Below are 18,319 nucleotides of genomic sequence, written 5' to 3' on the forward strand. Positions count from 1 at the left end.
AAAAGTGACTCCTTAAAGCCAATAGGATTTTGGCACCTAATGGGAATGCCAATTGTGAGTTCAACATGGGCAATAGACAAGAATGCATAAATAATGTCTCAGTTCTCCAGCATGAAATGGAAACCCCATCACTGTATTTGGCTGGTTGCCAGCAGTTCCAGTAAAGAATTCTGGTAGCTGTGAATAGAAGCAAAGTGCTGCCCTGGATCCCCATGAGCTGATCACTGGGTGTGTCCAGTACTCCCTCTAAGGGATGGCCCTGCAGCTGAACCCAGCACATGGGATCTGCTAGACCCTGTTGACTCTTCCCCCCACTTCACCCCAAAAGTTTGCTATGCCATCTTACCCGCATTCTCCTGATGTCACATCTGAGCTGGACACGTGTCCCACATCGTACCTCTCCAAGGTGCAGCTGCCAGAGCTCTGCCTGCAAGGCTGGTCCCAGCTGTGCCCAGGAGGATTATTTGGGCAGGAGGTCTCCAAGGTCAGAGCATCTGTTAAGAAGGACAAGCATGAAGAGAGGTGGTCCTTGGCCAAGTTGGATTTAGTTACAAGTCAATTTTTTGGCTAACTCTAAAATAATCAAGAAGCAGACCAACCAAGCAGATTTATAATAAGGCAACTTCTACCTTGGTAAGAAAGGGTTTGGTTGTGTGGCCTCAACTCGTTGTGTAGATGGAGAGTTTGGCAAACTGAAACAACCCCCTCAGAGTAGCAGAATGCTCTGAATAAGAGCACATGCAGCAAAGATAGATTTGCTTCCATTCCCAACAATAAGGCCTGGAATTATACTTGAACATTTATAGTCTGTCTGAGAAGAGCCTCTGTGTGGTACCAGCTCACTGCTGGGAGAAATACTTGCGCAAGAAATCTCAAATGCAGCACCCTGCAACTCTTTAGCCCTGCAGCTGCATGGCTGCTTTTAATCCTCATAAGGCTTGAGAGCTGCAGGAAAGTTCAAACAACTCAGGAATGCAGGAAAAAGCAACAAGTACAATCTGCTGGGAAAGGTAGGGTGGTTCAGCTGGGAGAAGTGAAGGCTGAGTGGACACTGGCACAGGTTGCCCAGAGCAGCTGTGGCTGCCCCATTCCTGCAGTGCCCAAGGCCAGGTTGGACAAGGCTCTGAGCAAGCTGGGCTAGTGGAAGGTGTCCCTGCCCATGGCAGGGGGACGGAATTAGCTGATCTTTAAAGTCCCTCCCCAAACCATTCTCTCACTCTATGATTTTACTCTCAGTAGCTCTGTTACTGCTCAGGTTGTTAAACCAGGACTGCCCTCAGCTCAGCAATCAAGAAGGAGCAGGACATGCCAGGATGTGCCAGTCAGAGGGAATGGGAAGGACAGAACTCACACCCTCTGGGTCCAGACTGACAAGCATCCTCTCAGGAATATACTTGGATCTATGATTTATACCAATAGTTCCTGAAGATTTTGGGAACTGTCAGATTGACAGACAGCCACCTCTTCAGGCCTTTCACTGCAAGCACTGTAATCATGGTTCAGATTCCTGGATTACATGCAGAAATAGGTTAAAGCCCACAACAGATTTTCCACACTCTAGCAGCACACTCAGCACCACTGAGACTGTTCTGTCAACTCTTTCTGTATTTCAGAAATGTCCAACACTACAAGGACTTACCTAGTAGAGGGGAGTTGTGCCAGTGTGAAACACCCAAGGGCAGTGCCCAGGGAAAGTCAGAGTACAAGCTGGGTCCTTCATTCCATGGTCCTTTGGAGCAATGGAGCTGCTAATTGAAAAAATAAGAAGTGCTGCCGTTCCACCACACTGAATACATTAATGCCACCAACTCCCCCCACACACAGGCATCTGCATAACATAACACCAACAGTTACACAAATACATCTTCTGTGGCTTTTTTGTCTAGAAAAGCAGAAGAGCTCATATCTTTAATGAGCAGAACAGTTACAGGAAGAGGCAGGATAATGAAACTTTACACTTGCAACAAAGTATGTTGGCTCAAGCTAGGTCTGGAAATAAATCCTAAAAAACCAGGCAAGATGAGCCTGAGAGGAGAACCAAAGTAGCCACTCAAACCCTGTGAAGAGGGTAAAAAAAAATCCAGACCACACTATTTCAGCCAAGCCAAGAGGTGCCATCTGAAGATGGCATCTGAGACAACTTCTGAAGCAACATGGGCACAGCTGGTTTTGACCTAAGGTTGCTTAAACAATGAAAAATGGAAAAGAAGTTGGAAGAAGTGCCATCTTCAGACTCTGATCTTCCTCAAAAAGCTCTTTATCACACATCTGGGTTGTGCTTCAGAGGCAGTGGGACCCTGGCTTCACAAAAAGGTTTGGAATATGCTTTTGTACACATGTGAACACTTGCATGCATATATACAGATATTGATCTCAAATTACTTTTACTGAATGTTTAACCCAGTAAAGTTTCTCATGAGGAACATTATTTCCCTGAGGTGATGAAGGGAAAAACCCCCACCCAAATAAACCCAGCATCCCATTTTAACAGGCTCAGCAATGATCACAGCAAGCACACTTACCTTCCCTTTTATGTGTTCAGCTAACGTGGGCAGCAGAGCACAGTCAGATTCTAACTCTGCGCAGCACTGTTGTAATAGAGAGAGTTTAAGGCAGGCAAGTAAGGGAAAAAAAAAAAACAACAACAAAAAAAAGGAGAAGGAGCACTACACCACTGATTCTGAGCAAAATGCAACTTTATCTTTCCAAGTGAACTACTTGCAGCTAACAGTTGCAAAACTGCAACTGCAAAACTCTGCAGCTGTTTCCCCTTGCTATTTCCAGCCTTATATTTGTACATAGGGGTCTGCAGAATTAAAGTTTTATTCATGTGCAGATAGCCCAGTTTTGACTCTGATGCCCCTGTCACAGCCTAGGGGACATTTCAGGACCTTCAATCTGCTGTTAAATACCTTGTTGGTCTGTGTTGAATCCAGAGTGCTCGGATCCTGAGCTGTAGCATTCCTTACTAGAGCCAGTTAGGAAAAAAGTCTCTCCACAATGTTTCTTCCTCCCCCCCTCTCCCAAGGTTGAAGCAAGTAGTTTTATTCAAAGCAAAGCACTCCAGAGTTATGTAATTTCCAATGTATTTCTCCAAAGAGAGCCACAAAGTTAATAACTGTTTCACTGCCTATTCCCATGTCTGGATGCTGGAAAAATTGAGATTTTAAGCATTTGTTTTCAAGCCTGTCTGCAGAAGTGAGGGCTGGCTGTGGGACAAAAATCACACCAGGGGATCAGGGAAGGTTTCCCTCAGCCCCTTTTGATAGGAACACCGAGAAGTCTCACAGTGCAGACCAACACCACACCTGTAAGTCCTGACACATTTTCCCCAGAAGCCTGAATAAGGAAAATAACATGCAGATTTGTACATACAGGTTATGCACGTGTTAGAAAAGAAGATACCACGTGCTGCCAAATTGTTTGCAGCTGGTCTCAGCTGTGTTGCCCTTCCACCAGAGCCCTTCCTGTGCAAGTCCACCTTTCCTGCTCCCAGCAAAGGGCACCATACCTGGCACAGCAATTCACAGAGTCGCCTCTGCAGCAGTTCCCATCTCAGGGCATTAGCAGTTGCTATGAAGAGACATTTACAAGTCTAACAGGGCTCCTAACAACTTGATAACAAGCAATCTGATGTCACAGCATCTCTAGCTACTCCTTATCAGAACTTATTGTAGTTTGCATTAGTCTGGTTAAGCCTGCAACAGCTTTTTCACAGGAAAGAGAAAACACTGGGCATCTTCACCTGTAGATCAAGGGCAATGCTTCCCCACATTGTTAGTGTTAGGATGCCACAGTTCCCTGTGGAAACAGATCCTTCACTTACAGATTAGGGGAAGAGAAATATTTGGCCTTTCCACCTGACATCCTGTACAGAAGTTGTGAAGTCCATGGGCTTTGTATTTAGAAGCATTTTCCCCTCTTCCCATGCAGATGGGGGGAAGCAGGGGGGTGGAATGGGTAGGTGGGAAGGAGACCACAGCCCCGCCCTTCAGTCAGAAGGGCCACCAGACCTGTCTGCCTTTCTACAGGAACCAATATAAAGCACTTTTTTTCTTTCCTTCAGTGCCGGCCTTGTTTGTCAGCCCTGTCCTTCTTAATGCTTAGCAAATTCTCCACACATCTGAGTTTGTTTATCTACAGAAAGATTTCTGTAAGGTAACTGGAGTAATTTAAAGACAAGGTCCTAGCTATTTTCAGGGTGGTGGTGGTTCTTTGGGGGTTGACTTTTTTTTTTTTTTTTGGCGGGGGGGGGGAAGGGGTTTAGTCACAGTGGCACCAGTCTTACATATCTAGGGGTCTCTCTCTTGATCTACTCAAGTTCACTTTGCAGGAGAGCTTCATCTATTCAGAGCTGGAAAATGACAAACTATTTCTACTGTCATGCCTCTTGCTAAGAACAAAATAAAGCAGCTGCACCGTTTGTGGGAAGCATGAAAGCAACATGAGCACACACACACATGAGCAACACCAAAACACTGGTCAGAGGGGGGGCAAGCACAGTTTGGGGCTGTTTCTGCCATATCAGTGCAAAGTTGTGCCTTAGAGCTGAAGCAAAGGGTCCCAGGGAGTTTTTCTGGCACGACAAACAGTGGTTTCACATGGAGTTGCTTGCAATGCACACGTATTTGTTGAGCATATATGGTAACTGCATGCCTGAGGGCAAAACATTCAGAGGGCTTAAATCAGTCAAACCCCTTTTCTGCAAGAAAGTGATCAGACTCCAGGGTTAGGAAAGAAAGAGCCACATGCTCTGGATTCAGACCCCTGCACTATTTAATTGCCCAGGTTACTGAGGTGCTGATGTCAGGAAGTGAGTAAGAAAGAAGCAATATGAAGTTTCCTTGGCTCTGTGGCAGAAGCTGCACATGTACAAGGCAGTGACAGGATTGCTTTCCACTAAAGAGAGCAGCCTAACACCACACAGCCAGTCAAAAACACAGAGCAAACAACAACCAGCAAACAGAACACAGAATGTACAAAAATCAAGTCTATTTGTTCAGGAAGCTTAAGAAAGAGGGATGGCTTTGTTAGGGATAAGGTGGGAAACAGCACTTTTAGTAAAGGAGTACCTGCGCCATCTGTGGCATTACTAATCCCCCCTCCTAGGACTGGGGGTTTTGTTGGGAGTTTCTGAAGCTTTGGTGGATCCCAACACCCACTCCTTAGGATCCCACCTGCTTCTCAGCTCAGATGGTGGCAGATCTCTTCAAGGAGAAAGAAAAGTAGGAAAAAAGGGGGGGAAAAAAACCCCAAAACAACAAGCAAGAGTCCACAGAGCATTTTACTGGATGACCTGCAGATCAGTCCTATTTTCCCTTGATATAACTAAACCCTGAAATACTTGCCCATGCAAAAGTGAATGCTGGCACATTGCCAGAAGTTACTCACTTTTGTGGTCTTCCACCTTCTCCTGAAGCAACTGGCAAGTGCTTGCTAAAGCTGCATTCACATCCCTAAGCTTCTGCTGCTCAGAAATGGCTTCCTCCAACTTGCTCTTCAAGGATGCTGCTTCTTCACGAGCAGAGTGAAATGCTTCAACTTGATCCTCCGCCTAAGCACAAAACAATATTTGGGGAAAAAAGAAAGGAATAAAAAAAAGATAAAGCAGCCTGGCTAGCACAAGGAGCCTCTACAGTTCATGTGAATTAAACCAAACTGCATCTGTTCTTTCTCAGGAAGTGATAAAGCTCCCTCTGAACTTGTGCATTTCTATGTTGGGGTGGACTGTATATAGAAGCTATTTTTGGGTGCTTTTTTTTCCCCCCCCTTTTCTCTTTTCTTTTTTTTAAAGCCACCACAAATATGCAATGCTGCCTCTTTCATCAGCAAAGTGTTGTCACCACCCCCTCAAATTTTACTTCCTCTGCTGGTTCCACTTTTGCAGGGAGGCACACCATTCGGAACACGCGATTCCCTTCCCCAAGGGCAGCCGCACGTCGGACGCGGCCTTTCGCATCTCCTGCTTCCCCACACGGAGGGAACTGGGCTGCCCCTTACGTGCTTGCTGGCATCCTCCAGCTGCTTGGTGGCTTTTTGCAGCTCTAAACACAGGGCTTCTGCCTGGCCAGCAGCTTCTTCTTGTAGCTGTTTGGCAGTTTCTATCTTGTGCTGCCTGCAGAGCAAGAGACAGCACAAACCACAGCCCGTTAGTGACATTTCAGAGCAGGCTGGCCTGGGAGGTGACACACTCTGCTGCTGGGACATGCACCAACAGTCAGCTGTTACACACTGCAGCTCCCCGGGATCCAGCACCAGGGAATCAGACACTGGGTTTTCAGAGCAAGAAGGGGATGAAAGCTTTCTGTAACGTTTCTGGGTACTACACAGGAATCAGCAGAGAACTGCCAAGAAGCAAGAGCTTAGTGGGGCAAACTTTTGCAATTTGGACAACAGAATGTGTTTTCTCGGGATTTGGGAGAAAGAGTGGTTGGATATAGAGGCAGTCATACTAGAAAAAGGTACCCAGGAGCTACTACTGCTTCATTGGATTGATTTCTTTGCATTTGAGAGGGAATTTCATTTGACAGCAAGCAGATGCCATCAGAACTGGTGCTAAAGAGGATGGCTTTCAATGAAACCCTGCTTTTCCACTGCAGAAACCCTTGCCCATTTCTTCCCTAACTCGCTTCAGTGTTTTTTTTTTTTTTTTTTTTTTTTTTTTTGTTGTTGTTGCTGTTATTGCTTTCATCACAAACAATTTTGATAGAGAGACAGCTTTAAGAAACCAAGCCATCAGTATTTTATCAGCTCTTTGCCAGGTGGAGGGAGAGCATGTAGTAGGTGGTTCAGTGGAAGGTAAGTCAGGCAAAAGTATGGTACAACTGCTCTCAGGGCTGCCAAGCCCTGGGAACATCCCAAACCCAGGGACAGGGTTTGGAGCAACCTGGAAGAGTGGAAGGTGTCCCTGCCCATAGCAGGGGCTTGGAACTGGATGATCTTTAAAGTCCTTTCCAGCCCAGGCCATTCTATTATCCTGTTTCTAAGATCACAACTCATAGACAGAACCATACGCCAAAAAAGTTACATTTTTGTATTTAATGACAACTCATTGAAGCTACACACCCTTGGGAAATTGAGACATCATCTTCCCTGAGCCTAGAAACTGTATCCCAAAGCAAAAATACCTGCAGATAGATAGTTAACAGCTCTCCTGCTTCACACAAACCCAGCAGTTTTTTTAATGGCTGCACCTGCTCAATAGGCAGTGCCCTCATGCTTTAACTTCTCAGTCTGTGGTCTCCCTGGTGTTTTCAAAGACACCATCAGTTCACACACAAACCTTAACTCCCACACAGTGCGGACCTTGTACTAAAACCAGATCCACTCTCCAAAGCAGGAGATAATTTCCTCTGTGAAAAAAAAAAAATTCTTGAGAATTCAATAGCCTTTGTTCCACTAAAAAACCCATCCCAAAATAAGATACTAAACAGCTAAACAACCAGAAAAAAAAACCCAAAACCAAACAATACCAAACCAAAACTCAACCTCCTCCCCCCAAAAAAGACACACATGCTTTGAAGAGGTACCTAGCAGAGAGCTCCTTCCTTAGGTGAAGTTGTTCTGTCTTGGTTCTCCTCAGGTTGCCTGCAACTCGAATAAAATCCTTTTCTAAGGACTCATTGCATTTTTCCAAAAGCTGGAGTTTCTGGGTCCAAAGATGCCTTTTTTCTCCTAGTTCTTGCTTGAGGGCCTGTGGAATTTTGAAGTTGCCACGTGGTCAGAGCCAGAGCCTCAGTTTACATGGTGAGACTTGAGTTCCCTGCTCCACCAATTAATAGCATCACCTACGTCCCACACTATCAGAGTAAAGATAAAACTCCACACCAGCAAGATGCCCAGATACAGTAACAAAATCCATAGCTCATAAGCTCTTAAGAGAAAGTTTTAATAAAGACCATCTTGCAGGAAGCCCTAAAATTGATAATTTCCTCAAAGTACAACTGAGTCCACTGGTACCAAATTAAGTTTGTATTACAGCAAAATTAATGAAATAAGCAAGAACCAATAAAACTGGTTTGCCATACATGCTTAGCAGATGACCTGTGCCAGGGATGACCCCCACCACAAAGGCTTTAAGATTTATCTCTGGTTTGTAGGAAGGAAAAGGGTAAAAATTAAGTGTTAGGTAACACTGAACTCTATTTGTCTGAACAGTGACTTGCAGTATAAAGTCCCGAGAAGAAGAATCCAGTGCTCTCTCTCTGACCTTTCTCAACTGAACACATGAAAGAGTGTCCTCAGCTTTTATAGAATGCTTAATGAGAGTCAAACAGAGGTCAGGAAATAATTAAGTTTATATTCCTGGGATTTTGGAGCAATTCTAAGGGGAAAAAAATCAGTCTTACAAATATGGGCCATGTTATCTGCTTACGAGTTGGAGTCTGATGCTCATGAGCTTCAAATAAAAAAAAATAGCAAATCAAGTATCATGCTTTAAAAAGAAAAGAAAAAGAAAAAAGGGCAGGTTTTACTGATAGGGTTCCTAGGATGACATGGGATGTGACCATGTGCAACTGCCCACATCCTGAGGGTCTGTTCCTCAGCCAAGGCAGGCAGCACTCACTCATAGAAATACCCTGATTTTGACACTTAAGTGGTATAGATTCATCAGAGCATGTGTACCAGTCTTCTCTCCCAGAAGAAGGGTGAAAAAGATTTTGCTGACACAATATATACTTAGATATATGTATACAGGCACAAAACCATAAGCACACTAAACTGTCTTTATGCCTAATATAATTTAAAATGTTTTTGAAAATACAAACCCCAGCAAAACATGTCCATAATAAATTTCACAGGAAATGGTGGGCAAGGCTTCTAGTGACAACTTTTGTTAACCAACTAATTAAATCTTGGACCATGTGCTTTCTCTGAGGCTGGAAGAAGCTACTTTGAATCCCTCTCCCTTTTTTTTTTGATCTACTGGTGTTGAGCAGCATGCACAAAATTTCACACATATCTGGTTTGCTCCGTCTAGGTGAAGATAATTTAACATGAAGTCACTTCCCATCCCCCCTGGGACCATAAAGGATGGGACCTTTTATTTTTAAAGGATTTTGTTCTTTCTTGATCCTCTGTTAGCTCAGTTTCCAAATACATCACTCTGTAGGAGCCAGAATAGGATTCATTTGCCACAATCAACTCCAACCCCCACACCAGAAGTTTTTTAGCTTCACATGTTTAACAGGAATATGATCCCAATGTGAATGTAACTTCACAAGTATTTTTCAGCTCTGATAGCTTTGAAGGAGGAGGCTTACAGTTAAGATCAAAAAGCTATAGCAATTCACGAGCCAGCAGTTTGCTAGAGTCTACGCAAAGTCACATCTGGTGAAAAGAGTGAGACAGTTGCACCTTCTCTAAGGGGAAGGTTTCAGGATTTAGCTGAAGAAAAATTATAAAAAAAACCTGGCTCCAGGACTGGATGGCTCCCAGTGATTGCTCCAGCCCTGCCCAGGAAGGGCTACACCATTCTGTAGCACTAGAGGAAAAAAGAAAGGCAGTTTTCTCCCCAAAGAACCAACAACCTCATGCAGCACATCCACTGATGGCACCTACTGTCACCCAAGGGAGAGGAATTTTGGGGTTTGACATCCATTAGGGAGCTGGAAAGCAGCATTAACATACAGCTTGGGGTTGATGGAGCATTTCTAATGACAGATCAGCAGAAAGGAGCAGGTTAGGGAAAAAGCCACATCCAATAAGAAGGATGGAAATTTCAGAAATTGTGCCGTTACAGGGGAGAGGAGGAAGAAACAAAAGTCTTTAGTTGTGTGCACAGGCACTCACTACTACATGGGGAAGATACTTTTACCAGTACCTTGAGAAAAGTCTGTGCTTGCAAGCCTCACCAGAGGAATGAGGAGTAGGAGAAATACATTATGCAAGATTAAGTTATGAAACAAGGTTTTGTTGAAATTTTTCCTGTGGAATATACCCAGTCAAAGCAGAACTCTTCGCCTCTCACAACAAAATAAACCCTATGTAGGTTTTTATTTGGAAATTTGGTTATAAAGCCTCCTCTGCTAGTTGACCTGGTTCATCTTCCCTTTCCTTCAAGCAGAGTTTTAACTAAGGGAGCTCTTGCACAAGACAAGCCAGCAAGAGCACAGCATGTAAGTGAACAGCAATCAACCTTTTCCTCCTCAAAAAACCTCAGTAAAACCGAATTTCTCTTCATGCAGCCATCTTTGCCCCACAGATGGACTCTGATCTCCAGTAATAAACACACACAGCATGCAGCAGCAAGATACCCACCTGAAGTTTTTGCACAGTCCCATCATCTCACTAAAGGCTTCAGAGAAACAGTTACTCACCACAAGTTTTCTTTCCCAGGCCTGTTGCATGTCCTCATCAGGATCTTTTACCCATTCTAATGAAGCCATGACAAGCTCCTCTGCTTCAGAGGCTTCCTCTTGCTGGAAAACAAAATAAACCCCAAAACAACCTCCCCAGACTCCATAATTTTTAGTGCTCATTTACAAGTCTGCCCAGAATTACCCAGGATATCAATTAGTGTTAGAGTAGGTGCCAAGTGATCTTGTTAAACTATGACCCCCTCCAATCTCAAACTATTCTTAATTTTCCAAAAGGAGCAAATAATCTGATTAGCAATGCCTGGAGAATTCCTAATTAAATTCCTGATCAAAGACAGTATCCTTATCCATATAAGCTTTGCTACTGACCAGGTTTTTCATTATAGTCTTGAATTTTTCTCCTTCATATTCAGACCCCTGAAGCAAAAGCAGCACTTCACGGTCCAGTGTTTCATCCAGGGATGTCTGTTCAGTCCTGATAATCTTTGAAGAGATGGAAGAGACAGCTAGTTTGTTTTGACACCCCGTTATTAGAAACCAGCAGCCATGACATTTAGACTTTCCTGAAGTACCCCTGCTCGGTATTTACTGGAAGGTCAGAGCTACTAAAACTTGAGGCTTGTAAAAGCTTTTTCAAAACCACCATGTCAATGAGGATTTTAAAAAAGAAAACACAAAAAAACCCTCACGGCAGCCAAGCTGCTGAGTGATCCAGTGCAAATATTCACATAAGGGTAGGCAAGAGGACATCAGTAATTGGTTCTCTTTATTCAGAGGAGTCTTTACCAAGTGATGAATAAGCAGAGCCTTTCCTTACAGGTGACTTGGTGGAGTCGTGTCTTTCTGCAGCTTTTGAAGGGCAAACACAGTGACTGGGGTTCTGGGGAGCTGCAATATGGGATGATACCTAACTCTTCAAAGCTGCCTAGCCAAGCCTACCTCTCCTTTCTGGGTCTGAAGTTTTCTTCCATTTATACATTTTTGCTGTTGTTGCTATATGTGCTAACTCTTTGCAAAGGCACCTTGTACAAAAATAAGCAGAAATCACTCAGCAGCATCTCTCTGCTGTGCTGCACAGCTTGTATCTGAAGGGAAAACAGCACATAGGGAAGGATGGGACTCCGTGGATTGTCTAAGGAAATGGGAACAGAATGGCTCACCTTAAAATCAGAACAAAAGCCATAATTGTAGCAGGATGCTCTGACTAAACTGGTGTAAAACAGCTTCAGCAATACCCTACTTGCAAAAATTATCAGTGGTGGATTTATAAGGGGGGGGGGGGGGGCAGAAATCATGCTGCTGTTGGTGTTGGAGAATGCAAAGACCAGCCTGATTCCTTGATCCCAAAATTCAAAATTCTGAGGACCTGAAGAACAATGTTTCCTGATAGAAACTGGCACCAGTGAGGAAGTGGCGGGAGAAGCTCCTGACAAAGGACCCCACTGCGCTGGCACAGCTGGCCTGGAAAGATCTGACAGTCAATCACTTTATACCATAAAAACCCAGTCCCACTTTTTAAAGTCTGGGCTTCTGACACACCCCTTCTAGCAGAGTGTGTGTGGAGATCCCTCCCTCAAGTAGGGAGGCCCCTCAAAGTTGAACAAAAGATTTGCCCACGGTCATCAACATGGGTGAGTAATAAACTCTATTTAACAACTATTAGTTTGGAAATTATTGGTTTAATAGCTAGTGCACTGTACGAGTCATTAATTCTGATTAAAGTATTTTAACCTAATCATTATCTTCTATTTACATAAATAACTTATTCATTTTAATATATTTGGTTTGCCATCAGAGATGCTTATCAGAGTTTCTTAACAGTACATTAGATTAGGACCCAACAACTTTATCAAGATGTGCACTCTAATGGTGAATTTCCTTTCTCACTACAGTTGACTTCAAAGAAAAAGAAGTCTCCTCTTTCACAATTGAAAAAAATCATTGTTCATGTCTGGTGTAGGCAGCACAAGAAGCAGACTGTCAGTTACTTTCTGCAGCATAAAAGCCTTTATATATTGGAAAACTGATACCTTCTCCCACCAGTCTGTTCTTCTGCCAGCTAAATGCATGACCAAAGCTCCTCCAGATTTACTTGGTAGAGAAGAGGAGGGTTGGAACTGGATGATCTTTAAGGTTCTTTCTAACCCAGAGCATTCCAGGATACTATGAGCTAATATATCTACAAGTGTTTTGTTTGCTCTTCTTTGGACTTTCTCCAAGGTGCATGGAACAATATTGCAACCTTCTCATTCTGTGCTTACATGCTAGGATTAATGGCTTCAAATTCCAGAGGTATCTAATCATATACAGTCAATGAGCTGTGTTCTGCCTCTGCTGATGCAAGACAACTGGGAAGAGATTTAATTTAAGGTTTAATTCATACCTCAGATGACTCTGCAAGCTCCAGTTCACAGTGCAGCACATTCATCCCTTCAGGAATATTGCTGTTGAATTTATACAACAATGGGAAACTCAACCCACTCCTAAAAGAAGCAGGAAAAAGGTTATGTATCAGTCTATCTTGGATTTCTGACGAATTGCCTTTTCTGGGATTTGGCCACAGTACTCACGAGATCAGCTCTTGCTGCATGTGTTGGATGCTCTCCAGCAGTTTGTTTTTTTCAGCCCGCAGCATCTGAAACATCCGTGGGGTTTGGTGAGAGGCTGACTTTGCCATGCAGAATCAGCACAGGCCAAACCCAACCTAACCCATACCTCTATGATCGAGGAACACTCCACAATGGTTAATTTGAGTTCCTTGATGTCCTGCTCCTTCTGCAGAGATTAAGAAAAGAACAACAAAAACATTATATTAAATTGTCCATCACAGCAATAAGATGTATGGTTTATCTTGAGCAGCAACCTGATTGTGACATAAAAATTGTTGTGAATTTAAAAGAATACAGTGAGTTACCTTGCATGTTAACTAATAGAAAGCACTCAGATGACCTTTCCTACCTAAATTCTGAAATTAAGGAGACAAACCCTCTTTTCCAGGTGTTGTACTTTAATTTATTACTCCTCTGGTTTCAGGTCCAACATATTCAACTAGACAAAAGCACTCTAGTTTTAACTTAAAATATGGCCTATGTTATATGTCAGCATGAGTTTTAATCCCAACTGACCCTTCAAACAAGTTACAATGTTTCAAGTTTATTTATTTTTCATTATTAGAGTGTAGCACTCTGTAGATTACACACAGCCTAACAGAAAGGCTGAAAAAAGAGTCAGCCCTCATGGTGGGGCTGGGGAACTGGTAGAAGAACCACCTTTGTTAGCAATGAGCTCCAGTCAGGTTATGCCATGCCAATAAAAGACACTGCACAGACAGCAGAGAATTTATAAGAGAAAATAGGAAATTAGAGTAGGAGCTCTTGTCTTCTCACACTTTTAGGAGTTCTTCCTACTCTTTCTTTAAAAATCATTGAGGTTTTTGAAAGAGACCAAGGGCACAGAAAGCCAGGCAGGAAAAGTGAGGTTATAGAACCAGATTATCCTAATGCCAACAAGTAAAGTCAGTTTTCCACACCAGTTTCTTCAACATTATTCCAACCACTCACATTTATCCACATGTAATCTAGCAGTCTACTTTCAAAATTCCCATTTTGTCAATAGATCAAGGGAATCTTGTTGAAAGAAAATGATACTACAGAGCTCACAAAAACTTTGAATCATTCAAGTAGGAGAAAGTGAAAGCTACTTTTTTCAAAAAAAGAATTTAATAAATTTGTGCCCTTAAGCTGCTCCTGGAAAAACAACCAACCAAACCAGTAAAGCCTAGATAATTACACCTCAGCAATAAAAGGACAAATTTCCTTTTCCATGCGGCTCCCAGTCACCATTTCTAATTTGACACAAGCAATCTCAATAAAAGGCATGAAGGGAAAGGCCTTCTGCACATCCCTGCTGAGCAAAGTAGCCTTCAGAAGCTTCTGGACACTTTGTCTGAAGTTTGCAAGTTTGTTTTAATAGGTTGTGATTTACAAAAAAAAAAAAAAAAAAAAAAGAAAAAACAAGAAAAATCCTGAAACCTTTAATTATGCTGACTCATAGGCAGGTCCTAAAGTAGAGCTCGCCCACTTTGAAGCCATTTATAGGATAGGTTCTGCAATGTGAGAAGAGTAGAAATCAAAGTGCCACAGTGAATACTACTGCCTTGCCTTTTTACAAATCATCCCACCAGTACAGACCGGGAACCTGGGCCACTGGAAGCGGTCCCTGCCCATGGCAGGGGGTTGGAACAAGGTGTCATTAAGGTCCCTTCCAACCCAAATTATTCCATGACTGTGTTGTTTTCAGTTGGTAATGAAGTAAAAACAACTAACCTGGATTAGGCTTGCCTCTTTATTCACCACAGTGCTCTCATAGATATGAGCTTGGATCTGAAGAATGAAAAGATCAAAAGTAAACCCAGCCATCATTACAGACTATACTAAAAGTCTGTTCCTATTTCCTAATAGGAAAGGAAAAAGAGTATCAATGTTCCTTGCTTATAAAAATAAAATTCTTTTTTGAATACCTTGTGTGGTGTTTGTTTCAAAGTACAGGTCTTGTACCCAGCAAAGAGTGAAAGCATTCTTAACTTTCAGTCACTTTTGTTTCCTCTCACCTGTCCAGGTCAATATTTTCAGCACCATCTCTCAAAGCATGACCTTAATGTATTTTCTTGCATAGTGAGGGAAAGGTATATTAAAAAAAAAAGTTTAACTTGGAGGAAATACTGAAACTGTGGATTGTTTCATTGTTTCCATCAGCCTAGTTTTTAGCCTCCAGACAGCAACTTGGTGAAAGCTGTCACACTCCCCAAACTACTATTTCACTGCAGTCCTTCAACAGAGAGGTTCAGGATTGTTTGCCTTCCAGCTGCATAAATTCCCCCTTCACTAGACCCAAGTAAAATCCAGGTTGTCTTTTTATTCCTCTCAGCCTTGAAATGCTTACTTGAAGCTGTGCTGCTTTTTTTGACAGCTCCAAAATCTTCTTTTGCAGACTGTCGGTGTCCATGCTATTCCTAATAATCTAAACAAGACACAGTGTTTAGGCACTGAATGGATTGACAGCTTCTCCTTGAAGAAACCAGGCAAAAATGACATCTCCACCCCCAAGCTGCTGCCTACTCTTGAGCACTACCAGCATTTTTGCACATACATTGCATGTGTTTGCCCCACCAAAACTGCTTCTGCTCCTTTTCCCACCCAGAGCACTGGTAAAAGAGAAAACCCCTCAAAATGTGATTTATAACCACTGCCTGACCTGGAAAGCTAAAGAAAAGTCAGCCCTGCAGCATGAGAATTGTTTTTAGAAAGATGTAGTTTAATAGCTATTTGGACTAAGGAGCTTTGCAGAAAGACTGATCTTAAGGTGTTGCTTTTCTTTACTATGTTTGCTTTAACCTGTTTCTCCATTTCCCCCTGAATAGTCTGAATTACAGTCTGTAAGCAAGCATTAAAAAACTTTATCACCTGATAAGAACTGGTTTATAAAATTGTTGCTCTGATGCAGTAACAAAAAAAGAGAAAGAATGAACAGCTCTTCTCTGAATAAAAAACAAGCCTAGGGATACTCTGCTATGGAGCTGCATTTCCAAAAAAAACTCCTGTAGGTCCTTGGCCAGTGTCAATGGATCCATCTGTGAGTGGAGATCCCACCCAGTGCATTTTTTTATCATCTTGGTTATAGCTCTAGACAAGATTCCTCCTTTGAATCTTAAGGGAGGAAAACAAAAGTGAATATGAAATGATGAAGTGTTGTATGGAGATGGTTTCAATATAGAGTTTGTGTATTTATAGCTGTGGGAACAAGAAATACATGGAATTTGCCTATAAACCTTGGAAAAAAGGTGGTGGTGGGGGGAGAAGTAGTTTGTCCCTCTCCCTATGCGTCCCTAACTTCATATCCTTACTTACCCAGCAAGTGGAAAATATGAAGCACAGTGCAACCTCAAGATACAAAGTTTATGACAAATCAGCCTTTTAAAGTGTTAGATATTTTGATAAAACTAATTAGCATGCAAGTCTTCAAAGTCTGACAAGCATTTCATTTCTTAATGGCAAATTTTAGCTAGGCAAGAACATGTCAAATCATGATTTATTTTACCTCTTCCTGGAGAGAAGTAACTTTGATGTTGAGAGACTGATTTTCTTTTTCCTGATCAAGTTTATGGAAAAAAAAAAAAAGAAAAAAATAGAAAAAGGGAAAAACAGAAGAGTTGGTTTTAGTATGTAAGCAACAGACCACGAACATATCCACAGGTGTGGTGTTGAATCCCTTTGTTTCAGAGAGCACCCAAAGGGGAGAGCTGAGGCTGGTGCTTCACTAAGCAGAGAAGGTCTTACTTCTCATTTTTAACAGCCTGAGCAGCCACACCACTCTTACAGCAAGGTGTGAGGTGCTGTACAAGGGAAACAAGAAGGAAAAGCACCTACTAGCTGTCTGTTCTGCCAAAGAATCTGCTCTCTTTTCTCTTCTGAAACGTTCAGGTTGTTTCTTGCTTCCTCTAGCTCTTCTTCCAGGGATTTGGCTCTCAACACAGAGTGCTGGATGCTGCACAGGGGGAAGCAAATCCAGAGAAACTTCAGCCAGTTAATGTTGGTTGTTTAGCTAGGCTGGAAACAGTATTTTTAGAAGCCACCAGGCACTTATTTTTTGGCATGACACTTAACAGAAGAGCAACAATCAAGTTTAAGCTCATAATTTCTGTCCAGGAAGCAAATCTCATGGTTCTACTTCCTAGCTATCACCCTCTTCCAGCCTTAGAGTGAGGAATGCAATCCCATCCAAGACAGGTGGATGTAAACAAATCTATGTTGAATATCTTAAAAATGTAGCTTGTTACAGTTAAACATATCAGGTTAACTGAGCACAATTCATCTTTACAACAACACTTCATGGTTTACAGTTGGAGAAACCATTTCAATTCAGTATTCAAGGATGAGCTCTGCACCATTTTCTTACCCTAATCTGATAAACCCCAAACCATGTATTAAAGCAACAGGCAACACCCTTTTCCAAGCTAACTTGATCCTGCAGAGCATCCCAGAGCAGGTGGACCCACATAAGGGCACATGTCCCATGCCAGCTACCCTGTAGAACTCCTGCCTTAGTCTCCCCTGAAAAGCCTGGGAACAGCTTGGCAGCTGACCAAACCATATCACAGTATAATTAATTAGGCCAGATGAACACAATGAAAAATGGGCTCACACTCATGGCACTGATATGTCCTCAGGCTACAGAAAGGCTGAACAAGTGACATAACTCACCCCAGTCCATCAAACGTGTAGCAAAATAGCTTTTAGACATTCATTTCCCCTCTGCTTGGCAACAAGAATGTGGTCTAGGATTGGAAGCCTTCCAGCATTTGGCTCTTATCTTGGTAATATTATGCCTTTTTTTAATATCTATTTATATATTGTTGCTGCTGTTATATTGTTTGTTTGTTTTAGCCTGAGATTCTCCCTGTGTGCACCCACACCACCACATGCTGCAGGAACCTGGCTCCGAGATGAATGCTTTTATAAGAACCAGGAGGGACAGCGCAGAACAACCAGACAAGAAGGCTAAACATTACAGACATTGCATAAAGTCACTGTGATGAAGCAATGGTGAGGAGAAAAGCACGAAAGCAAGGCTGGAAGATCACAGCTCTGCCCATGGCAGGCCTGGTGCCATCAGGGTCCCCCACCTTTTTAGTTGTTGACATAGATGCTCATTATCTGCCAGGAGCTTGCTGTTGGTCTCATCCAAAGTTTCCAGGGTGAGCTTCAGTTTGTTGTTCTCTTCCTGAAGCTTCTGGTTGTTGTACTGCAGGTCCGCAACACACGTTATCAAGTCAGAGGTCTCCCTGTCCCAGTAACAAAGCCAATAAAGAGTGAGAAAGGTGATTTTATCTACTTTGCACTGATGAGAGGTGAAAGGAGAGCCCACAGAGGACTTGTGATGCTGCAGTTTGCTGTCATTTGCTCTACACAGAGAGAACAGAGCAGCTCTAAGTCTGTTCTCCA

The 18,319-nt window shown here is 42.7% G+C and overlaps 1 protein-coding gene across 1 annotated transcript in view; it reads right to left on the reverse strand.

Annotated features, from left to right (window-relative positions):
- Positions 1-18,319, reverse strand: part of IRAG2 (inositol 1,4,5-triphosphate receptor associated 2) — a 33,647-nt gene that overhangs the window by 11,578 nt on the left and 3,750 nt on the right. Inside the window, exons 6-22 of the mRNA XM_053977908.1 lie at positions 18,001-18,159; positions 16,745-16,862; positions 16,416-16,466; positions 15,261-15,338; positions 14,645-14,701; positions 13,035-13,094; positions 12,890-12,954; positions 12,703-12,802; positions 10,689-10,802; positions 10,320-10,421; positions 7,530-7,693; positions 6,001-6,115; positions 5,392-5,554; positions 3,512-3,573; positions 2,523-2,588; positions 1,640-1,748; positions 347-494 (exon numbers count right to left, since the gene is read on the reverse strand). Of these exons, the coding sequence (XP_053833883.1) occupies positions 347-494; positions 1,640-1,748; positions 2,523-2,588; positions 3,512-3,573; positions 5,392-5,554; positions 6,001-6,115; positions 7,530-7,693; positions 10,320-10,421; positions 10,689-10,802; positions 12,703-12,802; positions 12,890-12,954; positions 13,035-13,094; positions 14,645-14,701; positions 15,261-15,338; positions 16,416-16,466; positions 16,745-16,862; positions 18,001-18,159 (1,731 nt within the window). The remainder of the gene's footprint in view (positions 1-346; positions 495-1,639; positions 1,749-2,522; positions 2,589-3,511; positions 3,574-5,391; positions 5,555-6,000; positions 6,116-7,529; positions 7,694-10,319; positions 10,422-10,688; positions 10,803-12,702; positions 12,803-12,889; positions 12,955-13,034; positions 13,095-14,644; positions 14,702-15,260; positions 15,339-16,415; positions 16,467-16,744; positions 16,863-18,000; positions 18,160-18,319) is intronic.

The sequence above is a fragment of the Vidua macroura genome, chromosome 5, assembly GCF_024509145.1.
Source record: "Vidua macroura isolate BioBank_ID:100142 chromosome 5, ASM2450914v1, whole genome shotgun sequence".
NCBI lineage: Eukaryota > Metazoa > Chordata > Aves > Passeriformes > Viduidae > Vidua > Vidua macroura.